This window comes from Eptesicus fuscus, chromosome 12 (assembly GCF_027574615.1).
Source record: "Eptesicus fuscus isolate TK198812 chromosome 12, DD_ASM_mEF_20220401, whole genome shotgun sequence".
Classification (NCBI taxonomy): domain Eukaryota; kingdom Metazoa; phylum Chordata; class Mammalia; order Chiroptera; family Vespertilionidae; genus Eptesicus; species Eptesicus fuscus.
In genome coordinates this window covers 41,544,419-41,568,411 of record NC_072484.1, presented here as the reverse complement: position 1 = coordinate 41,568,411, position 23,993 = coordinate 41,544,419, and the positions used below count along the sequence as shown (strand labels likewise).

General features: G+C 43.1%; 1 protein-coding gene across 2 annotated transcripts; it reads right to left on the bottom strand.

The window, feature by feature from the left end:
- Positions 1-586: 586 nt before the first annotated feature.
- SEC11C (SEC11 homolog C, signal peptidase complex subunit) lies at positions 587-14,061 on the bottom strand. 2 transcript variants are annotated; one of them, XM_008149595.3, is made up of 6 exons: positions 13,858-14,057; positions 8,422-8,531; positions 4,994-5,143; positions 3,041-3,160; positions 1,383-1,440; positions 587-791 (listed from the first exon to the last, which is right to left on the bottom strand). In XM_008149595.3, the coding sequence occupies exons 1-6, from the start codon at positions 13,942-13,944 to the stop codon at positions 738-740; spliced, it is 579 nt and encodes a 192-aa protein (XP_008147817.1). In that variant the 5' UTR covers positions 13,945-14,057; the 3' UTR covers positions 587-737. The 2 variants fall into 2 exon arrangements, with proteins under 2 accessions (XP_008147817.1, XP_028013433.1); XM_028157632.2 differs by lacking the exon at positions 4,994-5,143 and having other exon boundaries at positions 13,858-14,061.
- Positions 14,062-23,993: the final 9,932 nt, after the last annotated feature.

Below are 23,993 nucleotides of genomic sequence, written 5' to 3'. Positions count from 1 at the left end.
TGTTCCTCCCACTTGTCTGCAAACTCCATCCAGGCTGGGACTTTGAATCCCCATCACTGAAGACTGCGGCTGGGATAGAAGTGCCTGGTAACTATTTAATGAAGGGCTACATGCGATGCAATAAGTAAAATGTGGAGATGCCTGAGAATGTGAGGAGGGGACAGGCCCCTTTTACACTCTGTGCTTTTTGCAGTTTGTCCAAGGAGTGTGCGCTGTGTTTATTAAACACTTTCAAATAAGTGATCCAACCACCTCAAGACAGAATAGACCACAAAAACAAAGCAGATTATACCTTTCTTTCTAAAAACAGTTACAGGCTTTACGAATGATCAGATTCCATTTTAATAAAGATGAAGCCATCTGTTTTCAAGGGCCTGCTCGTTTCCCCCTGAAATGCAAAGACTTTCATTTTTGAAACTCGGACATGACAACTATGTCACGTGGACCATGCCCTGCCCCTCGCAGGCCTTGAAGTGGCCGCCTGATTCCTGGAGTGGCGCAGCCCCCGCCCTCGGATCAGAACAACTGCCACAAGGGGCAGGTACACTGAGCAGATTCAAATCAGAGCCCACAGAAGAAAACAATCTTCACTGATGAATCATTTATTTGGACAAGACACAAACGTCTCCGCATTTATTTCCCTTGTATACAGAAAGTGGAACATTTCAAATATATTAGTTTTTTCTCTTTTTCAATAGAATTCATTTCAATCTTCATTCCAGGAACTGCTTCTCACTTTAGGATTCACGTTTTAGTAACACATATGCGCCCATTACAGCCAAAAGAGCATACTGTAAAGAAAAGAGAATGGAAAGTTACTGCGAGGGCTACAGATACATTTGGGTTGCAAATGTGTTCAGATGAAGTCTGTTCAATACCGGACCGAGGACGGAATCAAAGGGTGACCTCTCCCCTCCTGTCCTCCACATTAGCTGTTAATGCCACTTGTGGTTAAAAACCCAAAAATCTATTCAAGGACGAAGGCTCAAACCCCAGCACACACAGCTAATGCACTGCTCATCCCACGTAGGTTTCCTATTGTTCTTCAAGTGTTTTTTTTAAAAAAATATAGACACCATTTTCACTGACGCTGGGAAATTAGCATTACTGAGTTTATTGTACTTCTTTGTTTCTTTAAATATTTCCATAATAAAAAGCAACAAACATATAGGTGCCATATTAGAACACATTATGAACATAAAAGATAAAAGTAGCTATTTTAAATCTATAACTGAAATGATTATGTTCCTTTGCAGTTAACAACAAATACTCTGTAGAAAACATAACTAGCAAAACATTTTAAACAAACTGAATCTTTATAACTGCACATGTAAAAAGCTCCAATTTAAAAAAAAAATACAGACATACATATAAATTCCTACCTTGAATTTTGGATAGTCATTCATTATTATGGTGACCATACCAACATATGGTAAAAACCTAAATTGTGAGATAAAAGGTCAGAGATATCAAAATTGTTTGTAATATGAAAGTAACCTTTGAAAACACCATAAACCAGCTTTAGGAAACAAGTCCTACTCGGGATTGGCATGATTGGGGCTGTCAGAGCAACGGTCTCTCCTGTCTCGAAGGCTTTCTCAGTAAAAAGCACCAGAGCCGACAGCCAGGACAATTTTTAACCAGGCTCTGGATTTTGGCTGGAGATGCTACTCATCTCCACTAGCAGCATTCACCACAACATAATTAAAATAAATAGCCGAGCCACTTGTACAAATGGAATGGGCAACTTTCATTGGCCTCATTTTCATCTTTTAGTACCGCAGTGAGATTCAGATCCCACGCTAAGAACTGCTGTTAGAGAAAGCGTTTAAAGTACACGGATAATTCTACATCCAGAATCGTCATCGTTTTCATTCCACGGTGCTTTTCAGATGGAACAAACAAGTGTGCTGGGCAGTGAATACAAATCTCTATGACTCTCACAATTTGATCTATGATACCAGAGAGAGAAGGCTGGGAGCACAGGCTGGCCAACAATCACGCTGACAACATTAATGCCATTAATGGGGATCAAGGCAATACACCCTTAGTCCCCTCCAGTCCCTTTCAATCGGTGGCTTGGAGCTCCCACTTATACAAAACCTATACCAGAGTTTCTAAAAATACAGGACTGACCAACTGGAAGTCTCTCTCATCTCCTGCAGACATTCATGTGGAAATGCAATAGAGTAAAAATGGTTAAAAGGTGAGCAGAGAGAGAAAAGGGGTAGAAAGAGGCTTTACACTACAATTTGATGAATAAAGCTGGATCTTAGAAAATGGGAACCAGTGTTCTCCAGCCTCACACAGCTGGTGGGATTTAGATAAGATTTTAAAAAGGCATTTCTAACAAGGGTTAACATAAAAGGGTCACCAAAAGACAGGAGGTTCCCCCCCCCCTTTTTTTTTCCTAATAAGAAGATACACTGTCTGAGGTCAATCAGAAGCAGAACTCATTGCTGAAACAATTATTCCAAGATGACTATTAAAAGATTTATCACATAACTGTTTTTAATAGTGAAAAACAGGAAATCACCTGAATATCCACCAACAGAGGATTAGTTAAATAAGTGGCGATTCTGTAGCCATTTAAAAAGATGTAGATTTGACAATGAAAGCTAGTTCCAACTTCCTGTTGGGTTAAAAATAAATTAAACTCTTCTATGTAAAATTATATATTACATATGCATACACATCTGCACAGGGACAGGAAGTATCTAGAATATTCACCAAGTGTTAAACAGTGGTTATCTCTGAGCGGATCTCTTGTCACTGTTATTTAAGACCAACGAATAACTACTCTCTGGGTGAGGAATTATTTCAAAACAGAATCAAGACCATGACATAGATAACACACTTGTACTCAGCTTTGATGTTAGGTCCTGGGTCAGTCCTGAGTTTTATTTCGTTATCACAATACAAACCAGAACTCTGACAGCTCTCTTCACAGGTACTACTTACAATGAATGATCCTATTATCTCAGACAGTTAGCTTCTCTGGTTTCCGAATCTGCTATACAACTTAAAAGGTAATCCTCACCCTCTGGCTCTTCCCACCACATCCTTCTTTTCCAGCCAGTTCTGGCCTTCTTTGTATAAGCCTCTGTCATCAACTTCATTATTATCTCCTTTAGTCAGAAATTTGATGTCTCCATTATCTCTGGAAAGCAAAACAATGTCCTTTCAAAAATTACTTCCAGCACAGCAGCATTAGCAAAAATTAGTTTATCCAACACTTTACAGCCAGATATGGGCATTTAGAAAGCAGTCTAAGATAACCTGATCTTTCTTGGTCTAAGATGATTGCTTACAGATAACCATTCAACTAAAGCACAAATCTAATGACAATTTTATAGACTTAATTCTCAAACACTCAAGTTACCCTGACAACTGCAAAGCACAAGAGCACCAGTAAGGCAGTGATGAGCTTCCAGCAACTGCTTTCACGTGGATTATATTCTTCACTCTAGACATGAACCTGATCTGCGTACAGATCTGAGCACAAACGAAGTCAAATGCAAGGGTTCCTTTACCTCTTACTTCCTTTTCCTTGCCAGCTGCAGAATGTGTTAATGCATTCGTTCCTTCACCACTGAGCAGAGTGGTGTAAAATCCAGTTTGCAAAGAAACAGGAATCACAAATGGCATAAAACCAGCATTAAAGAGACACATGGGATTCATTTTAAACATCTAAACTGGTGCTTACATTGCCTTGACACTCGAAACACAATATTACAGCATTGTAGAGCTATAAAGAGTCTTCTTTCAATGGACAAGTGAAAAAAAAATGCACTATTATAATTTGATAAAAGCTTAAAAGCCCACAAAGACTTGAAACCACACCAAAAGGAGCAAGCTGATTTGCAGCCATGGTCATAAAGGAAATCAAGAGGATAAAAATCCGGGCAGTCTCTCACAAGTCATGCAAATTACCGCAAGTCATCGTTATTTCCTCCACTTAGAACAGTTTCTCATCTTGTTTTAAATCTGATGAGAATACTGTCACGTTATGACTGAGCGTATCTCCTCAACAGTAAGTTAACAAGTAGACATCAAGTAACATTCGTATATTAACACAGACTTGGAACAGGGTCATTCTAATGTTTAGAGTAAAATGAAATGACTATTTTTAAGTATCAACATCTTTGGGGAATCTGGAAGCAGTGAATGGAATGAGACTCTAAATACCAGAAATGTACAAATAGTTACGGTGCACGCACATACAGCCTGAATGAGTAATGTGCTTTCAAAAACACAAATATACAAACCTAAATTTAATTCCATAACTCATGCAGGTAAAAATGCCACATTAATAAGCCTACATAGGGTAAGTGAATAAACAAGCATATAAAATGTAACATTTTCACAAATCATGTGACTGTAGTACCTCATAGAAACTTAATGTATTTGAGCTAGAAGTCATTATTTTTGGTTCTCAAGGTGTCTTAATAAGTAATCACTGGCATTTAAAGGAAAGGAAAGGCAATTTTGGGGAATGGGGGTAGAATTAATGCAGGATATGCAAGGATGGAATTATGGGATGAGTTGGGGAAAGAAATTTTTATCCATCCTAGGCTAATACTGTTGAGAATGCCACTTGGTCCAAAATGACATAAAATGGAAAACAGGCAGCTTTCTGTATTTCAGAAATGAATTCTCTTATCAAAATAATCCTCAATTACAATGGAATTTGATTTTCTTTGGGAGTCCTTCAAATAACTAATATTATGCTGCCATACATTCCATCTCACTTCGTTCAAGGTCTTTAATGAATGTCAGTTCCATAGTTCTCATAACCACCCTGTGAGTTACTGTGGGTAAAGTATATCATTTCCATCTTACAGACTGAGCTACGTAGCAAATCAAAGTCACCCAACTAGTAAATGGCAGAACTAGGAACATAATTCAGTGCTTTTGCACTTTTTAATCAACCATTAACACAGTCTACCAACAATTTACAAAACAACACCGAAAAGAAGAAAAGCCTCTTTACTTTTCATGAACTTTGATTACTCTGTGAACTATTGGAATGTCTCGTCCTTCAACCTTAAAAACCACGATTTCACCAGCTCTAATAGGGTCTTCCCGGAAGTTTGTCAGGAACAGAAGGTCACCCCTGTGAAAGGCTGGCTCCATGCTGCCACTAGAAAGAAACACAAAAGCACACCCAAATCACCCTGGGGTCACAGGTGAACATTTCAACTCACAATAAATATAATAATAAACATATGAGTTCGAGTTTCAACTTTCATCCATAGTCCAGTAGGCCTATGAGCTATGAAACAAGCCGTAGTGTTTCCTTCTGACTGTGCAAGGTGATAACATTAAGTGAAAGGAGATAATTTCTTCTTAGACTTAAGTCTGAGAAGAGCCAATATTTAGCCTTTAAAAAATCCACACCTATAAACACATTACTATTTTCATTCAGAATTGCAGACTGCAAGCTGGTTAACACTCGAGAACAGTTCTTCCATTTCGTGGTGTATCCCCAGCACCTAGGACACGACGTACTTGTTCAAGGAATGAGAAACAAATACATGAACGCACTTAGGAGGATGAGCTATCCGCCAGCCAAACTGAGGGCTGGAACGAAATTCAAACCCGAGTCTTTTGGTTCCTACAATGCCATCCTTTTGACCATATTCTAGAGAAGGCCCAATTCTAACCAATGATTTTGATGTGAAGGTCAATAAATAATCCCACATGATACCAGTTTAAACCCATGCCAAAAATCTCCACTGGATTCAAAGTCAATTGTAATCTAGTGGAAACTGAAATTATCAAAATAGAATTCATTTTACATATGCTCATGCTTTGTTTAATGCATGAGAGAATAAATACGGCGTAGGCATATGGCTATACAGGTATCATACAAGCAATGCTGACCGAGGGCTGGAAGGAAAATGAACCCCATTGGTGAAGAAATAAGGAGCTTTAAAGGAAAACGTGGAGTCACAATGGAAGCAGCTTGAGAAGTTGGCTCCCATCCCACCCAGCCCAGCACACCTTCAACTTGTCAGCACCCACAGAACATAGCAAGGAGAAGCGCAGTGGAGACTGGCCTGGCACTAAGTACCTGCTGATGTGTTTATTTGTAAGTGAAACCAGTGATACTCGGTTTGGTAATAGATCTAGCACTCAAAAATAGGAGATCTGACAAAAAAGGTAGAAAGGGCTAGAAATGAGTTAAAACAAATTTGTGTTGTTGCTGTTGTTTTTTTAATCTCCCAACATGGAAGTTTATTTTGTCTTCTTCTGAAAATAAAACATAATTGGTTCAGGGATTTGTCTCCTTTGAAAGAATAATGACTAAAATGCTTAAGATAATTTCTTCATCGACTGCTTCATCTTTCCTCTTTCAGCAAAACTGCGGAAGACACACAATGGGAAGATGTTTTTAGAAAGCCACCTCGGACTCCAGTAACAACTAGGAATTGCAGCTACAAAGACAGCCCCTGGATGGGGCTCAGAGGCAGGCGAGTGCACTGGAGTCGGACAACCAGAGCCACTGTCGTGTCCCATGAGGAAACCAGTTCTTTGAAACGTCTTACCAACATCAGCTTACACTTGCTTTCCTCATGGGTCAGGCATTCCCCCAAGCTCACACACCTCTCATGATGTCAATAGTTTATGGTGACAAACCAAATTGCTTTAGAATTGTAAAGGATGTTTTTTAAAAAGTCTCTACACACTGCAATTTCACAATTTCTGAATACAAGTGTGTGCGCGAGTGTGTGCACACGTGTGTGCGTGTGTGTGTGTGTGAGTGTGTGTGTGTGTATGTGTGTGTGTGATTTCAGAAGAAGCAGAACATCTCAGATCCAGTCGTGGCTCTGCCAAAGTGACTATGAGATGCAAGTGCCCTGGCGTCGCTGGGCCTCAGGTTCCCTATCTGTTACATGAGAGGGCCCATCGGAATTTGAGGTTTTTAGTCAGAGAAAGACAAGTACCATATGATTTCACTTACATGTGGAATCTAATGAACAAAATAAACTAACAAGCAAAACAGAAACAGACTCATAGATACAGAGAACAGACTGATAGCTGTGAGTGGGGAGGGGGCTGGGGACTGGATGAAAAAGGTGAAGGGATTAAACAAAACAAAAAACAACAACTCATAGACATAACAGTATGGTGATTACTGGAGGGAAGAGGGGTGGGGAGAGATAAGAGAGGGTAAAGAGTCTGGCATCAAAGGGTAAAGGGAGAATAAATGGTGATGGAAGGAGACTTGACTTGGGGTGGTGAACACACAATGATGTCGTATAGAATTATACCCCTGAAACCTATATAATTTTATTAACCAATGTCACCCCAATAAATTCAATAAAAAATAGAAATAAAATAAATTCGAGGTTTTTAATTTCTTCTTTTTTTCAAAAGCCATTAAATTCACCCTTCCAATGAAATCTCCCTAGGAAGTCTAACATATGATACATGAAGTGAAGCTGTCATGACTGAAGCAAGGCTGGGGGGGTCTGAAATCCATGAGCTTGGGCCCCATTCCCTCCTAAGGGGCTCCATTCCCGCCCACGTAAGTAAGACTTCATGATCTAAGACACATGTATAGAGAGCATCTTGAAGCAGCTAAGGGCTCCCAAACATGGCTTTTCAATTTCAAACTGACTGCTAAGTTTTTCCCCTTGGATGACTTTGTGGCTACATGACATTAATTAAAGTATCAACTCTTCTAAAATAAACAGGCTGTGCTGTATAAGAGTAATAGTCTGAGAAGAGAGTAGCCACCTACCCAATACTGCAGGGGAAGCTTAAAAACATACTCAAGCCCTAGCCAGTTTGGCTCAGTGGATAGAGACTCAGCCTTCGGACCAAAGGGTCCCAGGTTCAAATCTAGTCAAGGGCACATACCTTGGTTGCAGGCTCCTCCCCAGCCCAGGCCCTAGTCGGGCACGTACAAGAGGCAACCACTCAGTGTGTTTCTCTCTGTCTTTCCCTCTCTCTCCCACTCTCTCTAAAAGAGCAATAGAAAAATATCCTCGGGTGAGGATTAACAACAACAACAAAAAAACATACTCAATACTCTGCTAGGCACTGGGATGCCTGTTTGCTACAATCAAGTAACAGTCTTAAATCACCTCTGTTTAAAAATCAATTTGTACATAAATAATGCATTAATACCATTTTGTTAAACTGTCCTTTTACGTGGATTAAAACATTAAAATACAAACGTGAATGTTTTGCAGAGGAGCATCAGCATCAACATGTAAAAACTCTAACATGTCTGTTGGAAAAAACAAGATTTCCAACAGCAGCCAGAAAAAATAAAATATTCTCAAACAGATATCAATAAAGAAGACTTCTGTCCAATTACAGTACTGAGTCTGGGTTGTCATGCAGGCTTGCTGGCAAGGTGACCCCGCCTCTGGGTCCGGGCAGCAGTGTACAGCTCGTGGGACCTACCTCAGCACCACCACGATGGGGCTCTCGCTGCCAGTGAGGACGATCAAGCCCTTCCAGATCATGAGTGCAGAAGACACGATCATGGCGAAGTTCAAGACCTGGTAATACAACTGGAACAAGAAAGGCCGACCCAGCGTTAAAACCAAAGGCGGAGCGTGCTAACCCTGAGCTGCATGTGTGCTTCTGTAAAATCCCACATCTGTCCATGGGATGAGCCTCCCATGTACGTCTCTCCTTCAATGAGAGAAAAGGGAGAGGGAAGCCAGAGCATTCCATGGGACCTGCTTTGTTAAAGCCTCACTGCGACTGCTCGTCTCCGGGATTTCCCAGCGCCTTCCACCTGTGAGGGCGCCGCCACTCAAACTGCTGGGAGGGCCTCACTGTAGTGCAAGCACACAGGCCTGACCTGAGCACCTGGCACCCGCAGCGCAGATCACCCAGAGCCACTCCTCAGCCCCCTGGCCGAAGAGGCCCCAAAGCCTACAGTACTTAGCAATGACACTCTTCGCTATCTGAAAGACATGTTAAAAGTCAACAAAAAGTTTAAACAGCTGGATGATCAGATTTTCCATAAATGGAAAGTCACATGAGTTAATACATCATTCTGAGCTGAATGCCCCACCTGAGACCACTGAGTTAAGACCCACAGGGCTTGTCTTCATCCCTCCCTGTCTCTCGCATGCTGAAGCACAAGGCTCCTCCTCGCTGACCAATGCCTGCCACACCACCAGCCCCTGGGGACTGAGGGGAAACGCAGCACCTGCCCACAGCACATACCCCTGTGCAGCTGTGGCTGCACTGTTGGTCCAGATGCCCACCGTCCTCCAAGAGGCTATGGGGACAGAAGCCACTGCGCCTAGTCTACTGGAAATGTAAGCCCTTGGGGCACCTGCCCTGCTGTCCTCTGGATGGCTCCTTACTCGGGTACCTGCCTCAGTCTCCTTCACAATCCCTGTGGCTGCCCGGGGTGATCTGCGGAGCCCTGTGGCTGGCCCACCCAACACTCTGGTGTCTCAATTCCTCCTAGTCTCCAACAACCTTCTCCCGCTACCTGAGCCATCCACTCTCAGCCACACACCTGGGACTGTACCTGCTTGATCTCCAAGTCTCTAACCCCCTCTACCTGACCGCATGTGCCTGTCTCTGGCCTATGTGCTCACCTACATGGGTCAGTTCCTCCCGGACCTCCACCCTTCACTGTGTCTCCATCATCAGCATGCAGTCCCTCCAAGCCCAGTATGCACATCCTCCACTAGGCCTGGAAGCCGTACTCCAGGACCCTCCCAAGAATAAACTTCCAGACCCCCACCAGGGAGAGGAAACCCTCTGAGGGCTCTGGCGGGGACAGCTGGGGATCTGGTTCTCAGCTCTTTCACCCCCACTTCCCCTTCACCCCCAGTTCCAGAGACATGGGAACTGCCACTTCGTGAGTCTGAGGATTCTGCAGCACAAACAGTGAAGTTTTTCCTCAGTTTCCCCCACTGCTGGCTTAGGATTTTGCCTTTTTCTAGCTGTCAGCACTCTTCATCTGTTTTCTAGTTTCTACTTTTTGATTGATCTTGTTCCCTTTCCTGTCTTGGAGCAAAAAAGAAGTAAAGGCTTAAAACGATTAATTGTCCAGAGAAGAACTGCAAGTAGTAAATAAACAGTTAAAGTGCTTAAATCAAATCCTGCCTTCACCCTCCTGACTCCTCCTTTTTTTTACCTAGAAAATTTAAGGTTGGGGCTTTTTTAAATACTAATAACCAGTTCTTGGCAAAGGTGCATTTGGGATGCAAGGTGACATAACCATCCAGAAAGCAATTTAGTATCAAGAGGTCGTTACCCTTGGCCCAGTAATTCTACTTCTCATAATTCAGTCTAAGATAAAGGTAGATAAGGGGCTATGACACAAGATATATATCACAGTCCTATTTCTAACAATGGGGAAAAGGAAATAAATGAGCAATAATAGAGAAATGATTTGCATAAATAATGGCAAGTTACTGCTCTATTTAAAACAATGCAAAAAAAAAAAAAATTCAGTGACATGAAAACACTTAAGATATATTAAGTGGCCCAGCTGGCGTGGCTCAGTAATTGAGCGTCAACCCATGAACCAGGAAGTCACAGTTTGATTCCTGGTCAGGGCACATGCCCATGTTGAGGGCTGGATCCCCAGTCAGGGGCTTGCAGGAGGCAACCGATCAATGATTCTCATCATTGATGTTTCTCTCTCTCTCTCTCTCCCTCTCCCTTTCTCTCTGAAATCAATAAAAAATTATATTTTAAAAAAGATACGTTAAGTGAAAAATGTAGGCTGTAGTAGGATCCCCACAAACTATAAAACAGTTTAGAAAATACGCACAGGGAGATGCCCCCAAGATACTAACAGAGGCTACCTTAGCACAGTGGAATGATGAAGAATTCCATTTTCTCCTTTCAACTATTCTCTATGCTTTAAAATTCCTAGGATGAGCATGGATTAATTCCAAAATGGGGGAGGGGGGGAGGCTTAAAGGAAGTGCAACTGACAGGATATTAACTATTAAAATAATCATTTTAAACAGTGTGACAAACATGAAAACATATTCTGATGTGATACAGAGCTCAAACCTGTCTCTTGCTAATATTACACCTATGTGAACTTATGTAATTCAAGGTAATTTGGAAGGATATGACTGAAAGTGGGGACATAAAAAGTGAATTAAAATAACTGAATACATTTTGATGTAATAAATAAAAACAGGAAAATAAATGTAACTCAAAATTAAAGTTACACACCTTTTTAAAAAACAACTCTTTGGCTATTGTGTCAATACCAAATTATGAAACGATCCTTAAATTCCCAGGAGAGAGAAAAGGAACCTGGCGTGCTAAGCGGATACTGTTGAAGCATTGAGCAAAGTGTTGCTTCCAAAGTGCAACTGGTGTCCTCACATCTGTCTAAAGCAGAAGCTCCTCACTGCAGCTCACCAAAAACCTCTCCACCTGCTCCGTCTGAATGGAAGGATTTGATAAACAAACTTCGTTTCGTTATGAATTACAGATCTGATTAGGAAAGCCCCAAGTCAGGGTTTTAAACAGAGATTGTCATTTTCAGAGAGGTTTTCAAACCACCAGGCTTCACCTTGAAGAAAGCACACTACAAAACCTTGTGCTTTACCTAACAAAGGCTGGGTACTAAGAATATACTTTCCAGTATGATTTCCTATGCTTGAAATATTCATCAAGGGGAAGTGAAATCAATTATTCAAAAAACTTCCTTTGAGCAAGATATCTATTTGCTAAAGAAAGGGGCAATTATATAAAAACTGAATCAATCTAATTGCAAAAGCACAGATCCCACTTCCAACACCCTGTCTTGAAGGAACCTACTAATCTGAGTCCAGGATTGAAATCCAAAAACATAATTTTGATTGAGCGACGACAAGCTGACTTGAACAAGGTGCCCTTGTTGTTCATCTCTGCCTACCAACTTTGTATGCTTGGCACCGAATAACCCAGCCGAGTTTAGAAGCAAGCCCACACTCAGTCTTTGTCCACCAGTGATAAAACAGCCAATGTCCGAGGGTTCTCGACAAACATTTGAGACTAGAAATTCTGGCTGACAGAGCAGCAGAAATGCCAGTAGCTGTATTTCTTCCTCTCTTCCTCACTGCAGAAACAAAGAGTCCTTTTTTTGCATGTGGCTCTTGCCTTAATTAAGCATGAGCAGGGGCAGCAGAGAAAGGAGGTCCCTCTTCCAGGGCTGGTGGAGCATGCATGCCTGACAAGGTGTCACAGCTTACTATTTTGGAGGGAAAAAGAAAGGAGTAAAAGGACAAAGCTTTAAAAAATAATACCAGGAGACAGAAGATTTGAGCTTCTTAATATTAATTAAAAGATTAGCAAACATAGGCAATGCAACAGATACCAATAGTTCTGATCACTGAGCATGGGAATACACTGGTCCTTCAAAATGGCTTAGGGATTGATGCATTCAAGGCCTTCTCTGATAGTCTGCCATGATAATCCTCTGTAATCATACCATTTTAAAGACATTTTAAAAACCTAGCCAATTAAGTCTAGATTTTTAAACAAATCTTGAGGGCAGTATCAATGCTCAGGACAACAGCTGTTGGTTTTTCAAGCTCATGATAATCACTGCCCCAACTCATCTTAATCACAGACACTCCCAGGAGCTCATCAGCTATGCACACCTAGAAACAACCAGACTCTTAAACACAGTTCATGAAATTCAAGTCACCAAACTCTCCCACATCACTGCGTTAGTCTGAAATTCCACTTGGGGGTCGGGTGGGGTGGGGAGAGAACTAAACCACATGCCCAAAGGAATAAGTTGTGCCCTGCCACGGGCACCACCTCACTCCCCAATATAATAGGACAAATGAAACAGGATGCCATCAAAATCATGAGAATTAATACCATTTTCAAAGATAATCGCAACTTCCCAGTAGGAAGGTTCCATTTTTCTTAGCACACTTTATTATTAGCATCAGTAGAAGTAATTCATATTCATCATGGTATTAATATCCATTCGTGGTATTTGTGCCCTACAGATCCTAAATTCTAGAAGTTTAAGCAATCTCATTTTTCCTGGAGGAAAGAGCCTCATTTCCAGTCCCTACTCCTCTTGGTTTATATTGAGGAGAAAGACGCAAAGACAGTGATCTAGGGCTAACTAATGACAGAGCAAGAAGGAAGTTTTCCTCTGAGGGCACAGAAGAGTGAGAAATCAACCCCAGCTGCCCAAAGACCACATGCTAACTGCCTCCTATATTCGAGGTGCAGCCAGACCAGAGAATCGGAGAAAGAAGTTAAGCCTGATACTAACATAATTTTGTAAGTTAATTATACTTCAATTAAAAAACAAAAAGAAGGGAGTTAGAGACTTCTCGAATCCCTTCCGAACACCGATTCAGTCCACAATGATTGAGCACCACCACTGCGCTCTCTGAGCACAAGGAGCTGTATTTAGTCCCGGTGCAAGGCTGGGAAAACACTTCCCAGAATGGAAGGCACTACTGTACAGTTCCCATTGTCACAAAGTTATTTCCTTTCGCCTGCCTTTCTGCCCCTTCCATCGGCGGGCAGCATTCCTCTGGGCGTCAGGCCTCAGGAGACCCACAGAGAATCCGTTCCCGCTTCCACCCGGCGGCCCTTTAAATACGTGCAGACAGCTGTCACTCACGGCAAGTCAACCCTCCCCGCTTTCGCAACCACATCTGACATCCATACGACTAGATTTACACTTTCTTACCCTTCCTGACCACCCTCCCCTAACTGGACTCTTGAAGTGCAAAAAAGCACACACACGTGCCCACAGGTGGGTCGGTGCGGATTTGAACCCAGGGCCTAGGAGAACCCGGCGCGGGAGTTGCGGCGCTGTCCTTGCTGTAGCCATGCCCAGGATGCCCTGACTCCCAGGGCGCGCCCCCCACGCGGGCCTCTTACCTGGCGCTTGTTCATCTTTCTCAAGTCCCCGAAGATGTCCAAGCCGGACGTGGGGAGATGCGTCCCCACGACGCCCGCGCGCACCATGCCGGGGTCTCCGGGCCAAGGGGGGCCCCGCGGGCTAGTGGAGTCCCTGACAGCTGTGGAGCACCCGCCGGGCCCCCGCCCACCAGCCCCGCGTCCTTGCTGGCCACGTGACCAGCATTCGCTCAGGAGTCTGGGAATCGTAGTCCCGCGAGTCTTGGCCTCCAGTGTACCGGAAAGGAACCGGGGGAAGAAAACTATCACTCCCAGAATTCTGCGGGGCGAGAGCCTCGTCCAGTGAAGACCCAGGGCTCGTAGGTAGGGCAGCGACAGTGCTCAGGAGCCTTGTCCGACCCTTCTGGGGGAACCTGGGGGAATGGGTGAGCCTGCATTTCGTAGGGGTAACTCGGGGAAGTGACTTCTCAAGAGGAACGGAATTCCCCAAGACTCTGGTCAGGCGCCAAGAGGACACCTAAAACTCCCTCCATTAACCTAGCCGTGTATCTTGGCCATTGGATGACTGCACGAGAAAGGCGGGGCTTCTACACTAGCCGCGGGCTGTGATGACTCGGGGAGGAGCCTAAAGAAGGGCCTGGTGGATGGGCGGGGCTTGGAAGAGGCGGGACTTTTGAAGCCTTTGAGTTTCAAGCTCTGCAAGGGCGGTAGGATTTGAATATAAGGGAGCAGGAGGATACAAAGATGTATCCTCTTAATCATAGCTGTGTCTCAACGGATATTAATTGAATGAATAAATAACCAATTAATTTAATACACGAGGAAACAGAGACCAAGGTTAAGTGGCAGAGTCTGGAATAAAACTCAAATTTTCAAATTTTTAAATTCTGGATTACTACAATCCTGACCCTAGATTCTGTTTAGTTCATTCTCTCATTCATTTATGCATTATTTATTGCATTCATGTATGCACAAATATTTTTGGAGCACCTATTTGCACCTGACCCTATTCTAGACATCTGAGAAACATCAGTGAACAAAACAAGCAAAGATCCTTGCCCTCATTAAGCTTACATTCTACCAGGGAAGACATAAGTAAATTATACAGTACCTAGAGGAAATAGGAAAAAGCAAGTAGGAGGAATAAGAAGCCCTGGGGGAAGAAGGCAGGTTGCAATTTAAAATATTCCAGAAGCTGACTTACCATGAAGCTAATGAAACATGAGCTTTGAGACACTTCACTTGCAAAGGCTCATTCCAACGCCTTGAAGAAAAATGGTCATATGGTTTTGTACAACTTTCAAAGCAAGATATTTGAATTGGTTGAGTCTTGTTTGTATTCCAACTTCCCCTCCATCATACTTTCCCTCATGTTGGAGGGACAAAGAGCATTTTGAGTTAGAGATACATTTAGTTTGTGTCTATTGGATATACATACGCGGTTCATGGTCATTTCCTGACACCCTGGTGTAGGAATGGCTTCTAAGAATCCTGCTGCCCACTGTGCCAACTCACCTGATATTCCGGCAGGAAGTTGCATAGAGATGTGTGTAGTGGTATTTCTCTCTTTCCGCATCATCACGGAAAAGGTACTGGTCCGGTTGCTGAGTGGAGGAGCTGGGGATTAAGGAATTAAAGAAAGAAAGAGACCAAAAAGCAGAAATAGATTCATGAAGCTGGGAGCTAGGTGGGCCGCCATTTCCTCTGATGGAGAGGCAGCATGACGACGACCCAAGCCACGCAGTGCATTTATTTTATAGGCCTAGATTTACATATCTAGTCCCGCCCCTGCCGACACCTGGGCTGCTATGAAGTCAGAACTGATTAACATGTCCAGCCTCATTGAGGAAGCATGTTCCCAGGGCGTGACTCGGCCTACGCCCTGAGTTCAGCTGACGATAATTAAGGAAAATGCCAATGTGTCTTCCCAGGCGGCCCTCTACAGATGTGGTTTCCTGATATGAGGGTACCCTATAGCACTTGGCCTTAGAAGTATGTGGATAATAAAGGAGAAACAAGGTTTTAAATGTATGATCCAGAAGCTAATCTGTGTAAAATTCTTTCAAATATCACATATATAAAATAAAAAGTGGGGCAGCCTGGCCAGTGTGACTCAGTGGTTGAGGTCACTGTTTGATTCCTGGTCGGGGCACATGCCAGGGTTTTGGGCTTGATCCCCAGTAGGGGGTGTGCAGGAGACAGCCGATCAATGATTCTCTCTCATCATTGATGTTTCTATATCTCTCTTCCTCTCCCTTCCTCTCTGAAAACAATAAAAATATTTTTAATTGGAAGAATCAGTTCTCTTCAGTCCATCAGAATAATACAGTGATAAAGTTAACACAAATAATTGCTTGAATTATTATAGATGGTAGTGAAGATGTTTAGATGTGTTCAGATTCTGGATATATTTTGAAGATAGAGTTTTCAGGATTTTTGAAAGATGGATATAATAGGCTATGAGATAAAAGAAAGGAAGTTCAGGCTGACTCCAGGGATTTTAGCCTGACAACTAGAAGGATAGAGTCCTCCTCAGCTGAGACACAGAAAGCTATAGGTGGAGCAGGTTTGTGGGAGAAAGTAAGAGTTCACGTCACTGTGACCAAATATCCAGGGCCCTAGGTCCTCAGGCCACATCCTTTGGGCTGCCTACACGCTCCTGCTTAGGCTGAGCACTGTGTAAAGGAGTGAAGCAGAAAGACATAGGGTGGAAATCCCCGAGTACTGTCCAATCTGGGATGAGTTCATTAACTTCCATGAACACTTTTCCTCATCCATAAACTAAAAACTATTTTGGTGATAGCCATTTTGGAAGGCAGTTTGGCAGTTTCTTATAAAACTAAGCATACGCTTGCCATACAATCCTGCAGTCATGCTCTTTGGTATTTACCCAGAGGAGTTGAAAACTTATGTCCACAAACCTGCACACAATGTTAATATCAGTTCTTTTCATAACTGTCAAAACTTTGAAGCAACAAGATATCCTTCAGTAGGCAAATGAATAAATTATGGGATATTCCATTGTCAACCAGACAATGGAATATTATTCAGTGCTAAAAAGAAATGAGCCATCAAGACATGAAAAAATATGAAGGAACCTTAAAAGTATATTATTACATGAAAGAAGCTGATTTTAAAGGCTACATACTGTATGATTCCAACTACATGACATTCTGGAAGAGGCAAAACTATGGAGACGTTAAAAATGTCAGTGGTTGCCTGGGGTTAGTGGAAGGGATGAGTAGGCAGGGCACAGAGGATTTTTAGGCCAGTGAAACTACTCTGGGTGATGCTGTAATGGTGGAAACATGGCATTATACATTTGTCAAACCTATAGAATCTACAACACCAAGAGTGGGCCTAATGTACACTATGGGTTATAATAATGTGTTAATGTAGGCCCATCAATTGTAACAAATATAGCACTCTGGTGGGGGATATTGAGAATAAGAAGGCTGGCAGTATATGGAAAATCACTTTCCCTGGCACAAGAACAGACATATAGATCAATGAAATAAAATAGAGAACCAGAAATCGACCCAAGCCACTATGCTCAATTAATATTCGACAAAGGAGGCATGAACATACAATGGAGTCAAGACAGTCTCTTCAATAAATGGTGTTGGGAAAATTGGACAGATACATGCAAAAAAATGAAACTAGACCACCAACTTACACCATACACAAAAATAAACTCAAAATGGATCAAGGACTTAAACATAAGACAGGAAACCATAAAAATACTAGAGAAATCCACAGGCAGCAAAATCTCAGACATACGCCAAAGCAATTTCTTCACTGATACTGCTCCTAGGGCAATGGAATCTAAAGGGAAAATAAACAAATGGGACTAGATAAAAATAAAAAGCTTTTTCACAGCAAAAGAAACCATCAACAAAACAACAAGAAAGCCCACTGCATGGGAGAACATATTTGCCAATGTTATCACTGATAAGGGCTTAATCTCCAACATCTACAGGGAACTCATACAACTTAACAAAAGGAAGATAAACAACCCAATCAAAAAATGGGCAATGGACCTAAATAGATACTTTTCGAAAGAAGACAGAAGGAAGGCCAAGAGTCATATGAAAACATGCTCAAAGTCACTAATCATCTGAGAGATGCAAATCAAAACAACAATGCAGTACCAACTCACACCTGTCAGAATGGCTATCATCAACAAATCAATAAACAAGTGTTGGCGAGGATGTGGAGAAAAAGGAACCCTCGTGCACTGCTGGTGGGAATGCAGACTGGTGCAGCCACTGTGGAGAACAGTATGGAGTTTCCTCAAAAAACTAAAAATGGAACTCTCATTTGACCCAGTGATCCCACTTCTAGGAATATATCCCAAGAAACTAGAAACACCAATTAGAAAGGATATATGCACCCCTATATTCATAGCAGCACAATTCACCATAGCTAAGATTCGGAAACGGCCTAAGTGCCCATCAGCAGATGAGTGGATTAGAAAACTATGGTACATCTACACAGTGGAATACTACGCTGCTGTAAAAAAAGAAGGAGTTCTTACCATTTGCAACAGCATGGATGGAACTAGAGAGCATTATGCTAAGTGAAGCCAGTCAGAGAAAGATAAATATCACATGATCTCACTCATTTATGGAATATAATGAACAACATAAACTGATGTACAAAAACAGATCCAGAGAGAGAGAAACATCAATTAAACTATCAAACCTCAGAGGGAAGGTAGGGGAGGGTGGAGGTAATGGGGAGAGATCAACCAAAGGACTTGTATGCATGCACATAAGCCTAACGAATGGACACAGACAACAGGGGGGTGAGGGCATGAGTGGGGGGATGGGGATGTGTGTAATGGGGGAATAAGGACACATATGTAACACCTTAATCAATAAAGAAATTTTTAAAAAAAGAAAGTCACTTTCCACTCAATTTTTCTGTAAGCCTAAAACTGCTCTAAAAAAAATAAAGATTATTTTAAATTAAAAAAACACACAACACGATATTGGTAATATCTGGCCTGTTTGTTATAACAACCACAGCTAGACTGGGCCCACACGTCAAAGTAGGGGCCAATAGTGGTCGGGCAGTAGATGAAGTCTTAGCTCATGCCTGACCCTCAGGGGCCAGTTGGTATAAGGACCCACCTGTGGTTCTTTCCTCAGGTCTTGAATGTCTATTTGGAATAGATATACTTGTCACTCTCAGAATCCCCACATTCTCTCTCTCTTTTCCATCAGTGAGCACCATGATGGTAGGAAGAGCTAACTAGAAGCCCATACAATGCCCCCTCCCTACCAAGATAGTAAAGCAGAAGCAATAACCCATCCCTGGGGGGAATGACTTCTCAATGTTACACAATTAGCTAAAGCGGCAAAAAAACAAAACAAAACAAAACTTAAATTGTTGGACTAGGCTTTAAGGAAAATTACATTTAAAATAATGGTCAGATGTTTAAATCTTGTCTACCCAAAGTAAAGTGGAGAATTTGTCCCAGGTTTCAAACAAAATAATCTGTGTTTCAGTCGTGGGTGATTTGAGAGCCTGAATCACCCAGCAATTGGCCAATTTCTCTATTTAGAAGCATAAGATATAACACTTCAAAGGGATCCAGAATCCATCTGGGTCAAATTTCTACCCGTGGTTGGCATCTCCTCTGAAAGATTGTATGAACATAAAGCCTCTGTTGAAACATTATTGAACAGCTCTTACATTCTCTAGCAAAAATAGAGCAGGGGACAACCACTTACCAAAAATCATGCTCACAATGTTTAACACTAGTCCCTTAAAAACCAGAAAAGGAGCTCATTTTATGACGGAAAAAAGCAGAAGCCGTGGCCAGCAGCCAGCCATCCTTTCAACCTCACGCCCCTGGCCCCAGGGCGGGGTCCTCCCTGAGCACCCACACATTCCCTCCGCATGATTGGCTGTGACAGGTGTGATCTTGGAGATCCCTTGTGGATCAATTCTTGATGCAACTGGCCCCCAGTTTTGTCTGTTTGACTTGCTCTTGCAAAGGAAGTCATTATAGTCAAGTCTTAAAGGACCACCAAGCACTCCGAGTCTCCAGCCCCATCCTTGACAGGGGCTCAGCCTTTCTGTCTCTGTTCTCAGCTCCTCATTTCTCCTTCCCAACTAGTGCTGTGACATCAAACACGGAGTCTTAGCTCCCATTGGCCTGTTTCCTCCAAAGACCTAGAAACAGAAACAGGGTCTAATTAACATTGGCTCCTATTGCCGACATCTGGGGAGATCCAGCTGGTAGCAGAAATCAAGCATTCCTAGGTCTTTATCATTACACAGCTGTCTTTGATTTACTGTATATCTTAAACCAAAACATAGTATTGCTTATTTCTCTTTTTCCATAGAGAAATAAGCATATTAATTTTCCATACAAAATCCCCTAAACACAGGTTGGCACCATGCACTCTCTATAATTCCCAGACACCCTGGAGGCCCTTGAGTGAGATAATCAGGAATAGATCTTTAAGAAATCTCCCATAGGACAACTGACTCTCTTATTTACTAACTAAATTGCTCCATTGAGCACCAGGAATCCAGTGGTGCATAAGACACAGCTCTTAGATCCAGTTGAAGCTGCGAACATGAAGACATGATGACCATGCAGTGTGACAGGTGAACTGGGTCGGCTATGATGAAAAGGATGCACTCTGGTCTAGAAACCCCTTATCGCATCTGGGTAGCTTTTATGAGTAGGGTGAGGAATTGCTCAGAGGCAATACCAGCTAACATGTTTTTAAATATGTTTTCTTTCATTGATTTTTAGAAAGTGAAGAATAGAGAGGGAGAAGAGAGAGAGATTGGTTGCATCCCACACAAACCCCTACCGGGGATGGAGCCTGCAACCTGGGTATGTGCCCTGACCAGGAATCAAACTGTTGACCTTTTGGTGCACGGGATGATGCTCAATCAACGAGCCTCCACACTGGCCAGGGCACCAGCAAACATTTTGCATGCTTATTTTGTATCGGTTAAGTGCTCTTTTATATTTTTTATAAATTTCATTCTTACAAAATATGTATTTTATAGACAATAAAAAATAAGTCTCAGAGATGATGAGTAACTTGTCCAATGTCACAGAGCAAAGAGATGACAGAGCCAGAACTTGAATCCAGCTCTGCAAAACCCAATATCACACTCTCATTTGCTACACCACAGTCGCTCCTCCGTTCTTTTCTGCCCTTTGAAACCCCCTGGACTGTGTGAGCAGACACCGGTCCAGGTGGGACTTTCAACTTCCGGTTTCTAAGTTCAAGTTGTTGCCTGCAGACTGATGATGTTGGAAGCCAACATTAGCCCAAATATGGACACTGCAGAGTCCCGGGGATCCTAGTGCATTTGCGCCTGATGGAGAGAGGTAGGACTCATTCTTAAACGAAGCACAAACAGGATTGATGACATGGGATTTGGTTGGTCCTGGTAAGAACACGGAGACCTGGCTGGCTGGGTAGGGATAAGTCGTGTCGTCTCAGATCTGAGTCAGCAGCACCTGGCTAATGGTGCCAGACACCAGCTTTCTGAGTCACTCTCTGCCATCACTGTGTTTTGCATCTGTGGAAGGATACTGGTATGTGTGAGAAGAGCTGCACTCTTACCCAGGGTGGAAATTAGGGCTGCCTCTCCCTCCTCCTGAATCTGTCTCCCAGTCTGCTGCCTAAGTGCTCTTGTCAAAATAAGCCATTTCTCCAACTACCACCCTCTTCTACCTCAGCTGACTCTTACCTCCCTTTGCCTTGCAGTTGTTACAAGTACAGGCAGCCACAAGGAGTTTTATGCTAAGAAAAGTGTTGAGAATAGGAAGGGGAAAGAAGAAGGCAGGGGGGGGCGGGGGAGAGAGAGGAGGAGAAGGAGGAAAAGGGAAGGGAAGAAGAGGGGAGAGGGGAGGGGAGAGGAGGGGAGCGGAGTGGAGGGGAGGGGAAAGGATGACATTCATTAATCAAAGATGCTCATCTTGATGTATGTCCCATGCTATGTGACTGTCATGAGACAGTCAATAGCTTTTAAACTTTGGCTTCTACGTTTAAGAATGTTCAATTTAAAAAAGAAAAAAAAAAAAAAAAGCTGGGGAGACATTTTCTTACATTTGCTACCCGGTGTGACTCAGTACTTTCTTCAGGAGTCTGACAGACACAGGGAGGAGCCCCCGGTGGAGCTGGATTCCCTGGAACCAGACTCAGATCTGGGCTGTCCTCCTGGCTGTGCCCCCCATAGCTGTGTCACCTTGAACCACCCATCTTTTTCCTTGGGCCTCAGTTTCCTCATTTGTAAGAAACGAAGTTGTGACCTGGAATGTTCTGGGGCAAGTATGAATTTTACAATCATGGCAAACATGTAACAGAAACGTTACATTAAAGCCCCTTTCTGCCTGGTTTGCAGCAACTGAATATAGTCAATTCGTTTTAAAACTGGGTCAACTTGAGATTATTTTAAAACTCTCCTTCCCCTCCCTCCCCTCTCCAGATGGCCACTGAGTTCGGGGAGGCCTATCTTGACTGTCACAGGCCGTGTTTGCATCTGCTTCTCCCCCTTGATCTGTCTCACTCACTCAGGCTCCAGCATCCTCGGAAAGGTAGCCTCTCTCACCTGGTGCTTAGAGGTGTCCTCTCCCACGGCTCCCTCCATCACTGGCTCCATCACCGTCCTCACTGTAGTGCCTGAGTCCTCTCAGGGCCTCCAGACTGTGTATCGCTTGCATCGCTAGTAGTCTAACCTCAAGTCCCAGACTTCTGGGGGCCTACCAGTCCTCTCTCTTCTGGTCCTTTCTCGGCTAACTTCCTGAGTGTGTATCTGATGCCTGGGTGAGTTTTGATCCTGTCACTCAGTATTGTTTGGCCTTAAAACCCTCCACTCAGGGGACACTGGCAAGGCACTCAGGTCCAGATGATGCACTTCTGCTCTGGAATGGTCACTCTTAAAAAGAGTGTGCATCTGTATACCTGGCTCCACCCTCAGGACTCAGCTGGAAGGGTGGGGGGGATGCAAGGCAGCCCTTATAATCTCTTCTGAGTCCCTCTAACTGTCCTCTCCATATCCTGGCTTAGTTTTGAAGGGGGGGGGGGAATCAAAGAAAAATTGCTTATACTAGATAGTGTCCCCCTTCACATCTTTTTAAAAAATAATGTGCAACAACACCCATGAGAAATCTTTTTAAATATTTCTAATTGATTTTAGAGAGAGAGGAAGGGAGAGGGAGAAATCGAAACCTCGATGAGAGAGAAACATCCATTGGCTGCCTCCTGCAAACCCCCTACTGGGAATTGAGCCCGCAACCCTGGCATGTGCTCTGACTGAGAATCAAACCTTTTGGTGCCTGGGACCAACTGAGCCACGCCGGCCAGGCCCCTTTCATATCTTTTTGGTTGTACATCTGAATGGTACCTTTGATCTTAGAAATCAAGAATTCACTGCCTTAGTCTCACCCTCTGAAGTGACCCCTTGTCCTCCAAAGTGGGTAACTCATGTTTGGGTGTCTATGCTAGGGCAAGGACAGAATCTTGGAGTACAAAGGAAGAGATTTAAATGTAAGACATGGAGAGGCAGAACAAAGCTATTAATATACATAAGACCATTCTAGGGCTGAATGACTTGACCCTGCTAAATGTGAATCTAAGATTAAAATCAAAGCTCTGCTGTTCTTAAAGTCATTAAAATGCATATATTCATTGAATTCTTACTACTTGCATTGTTCTAGCACCTGAGAATTCAACAGTGCACAAAACAGAGTTTTTGCTTGCATGACATTTTATTCTAGTGGGAAGAGAGACAATAAGCAAATAAACAAATAAATAATTAGGATAATTTTAGAAATCATTAATGTTATTTATAAAGGTGAGGAGCCAGCCATGCCACCTAAATCTTGGGAAGTCTTAGAATCTGAATTCATGTCTACTCTCTGGGGCAGGGCAGCTGTGGGTCCTGAGACCCTATGGTCAGTCCTGGGAGACAGGACAGGACAGGACAGCATAGACCGAGTCTGGAGCCCTGATGGTGGAGGAGAGAGCTGTGGAACAGGCGAGCTCTCAGCTTTGGGGCCAACATGTAGGACCGGGTATGGAGACAGTAAGAGCGCCAGGGGAGTCAGGAGCAGCCCCCATGTCCCAACAGGATCCTGATCACAGTCACAGGTCCGAGCGGAGATGCCCGAACAT

What these genes read in the sequence shown, in the direction of transcription:
- SEC11C (XM_008149595.3), bottom strand. Translation starts at nt 13,944, where the DNA reads ATGGTGCGCGCGGGCGTCGTGGGGACGCATCTCCCCACGTCCGGCTTG. An exon ending in GTGGTGGGAAGAGCCAGAGG is followed by an intron (nt 1,441 to 3,040) that starts GTGAGGATTACC and finishes CTCACAATTTAG; the next exon opens with GTTTTTACCATATGTTGGTA. An exon ending in ATGACTATCCAAAATTCAAG is followed by an intron (nt 792 to 1,382) that starts GTAGGAATTTAT and finishes TTTTCTTTACAG; the next exon opens with TATGCTCTTTTGGCTGTAAT.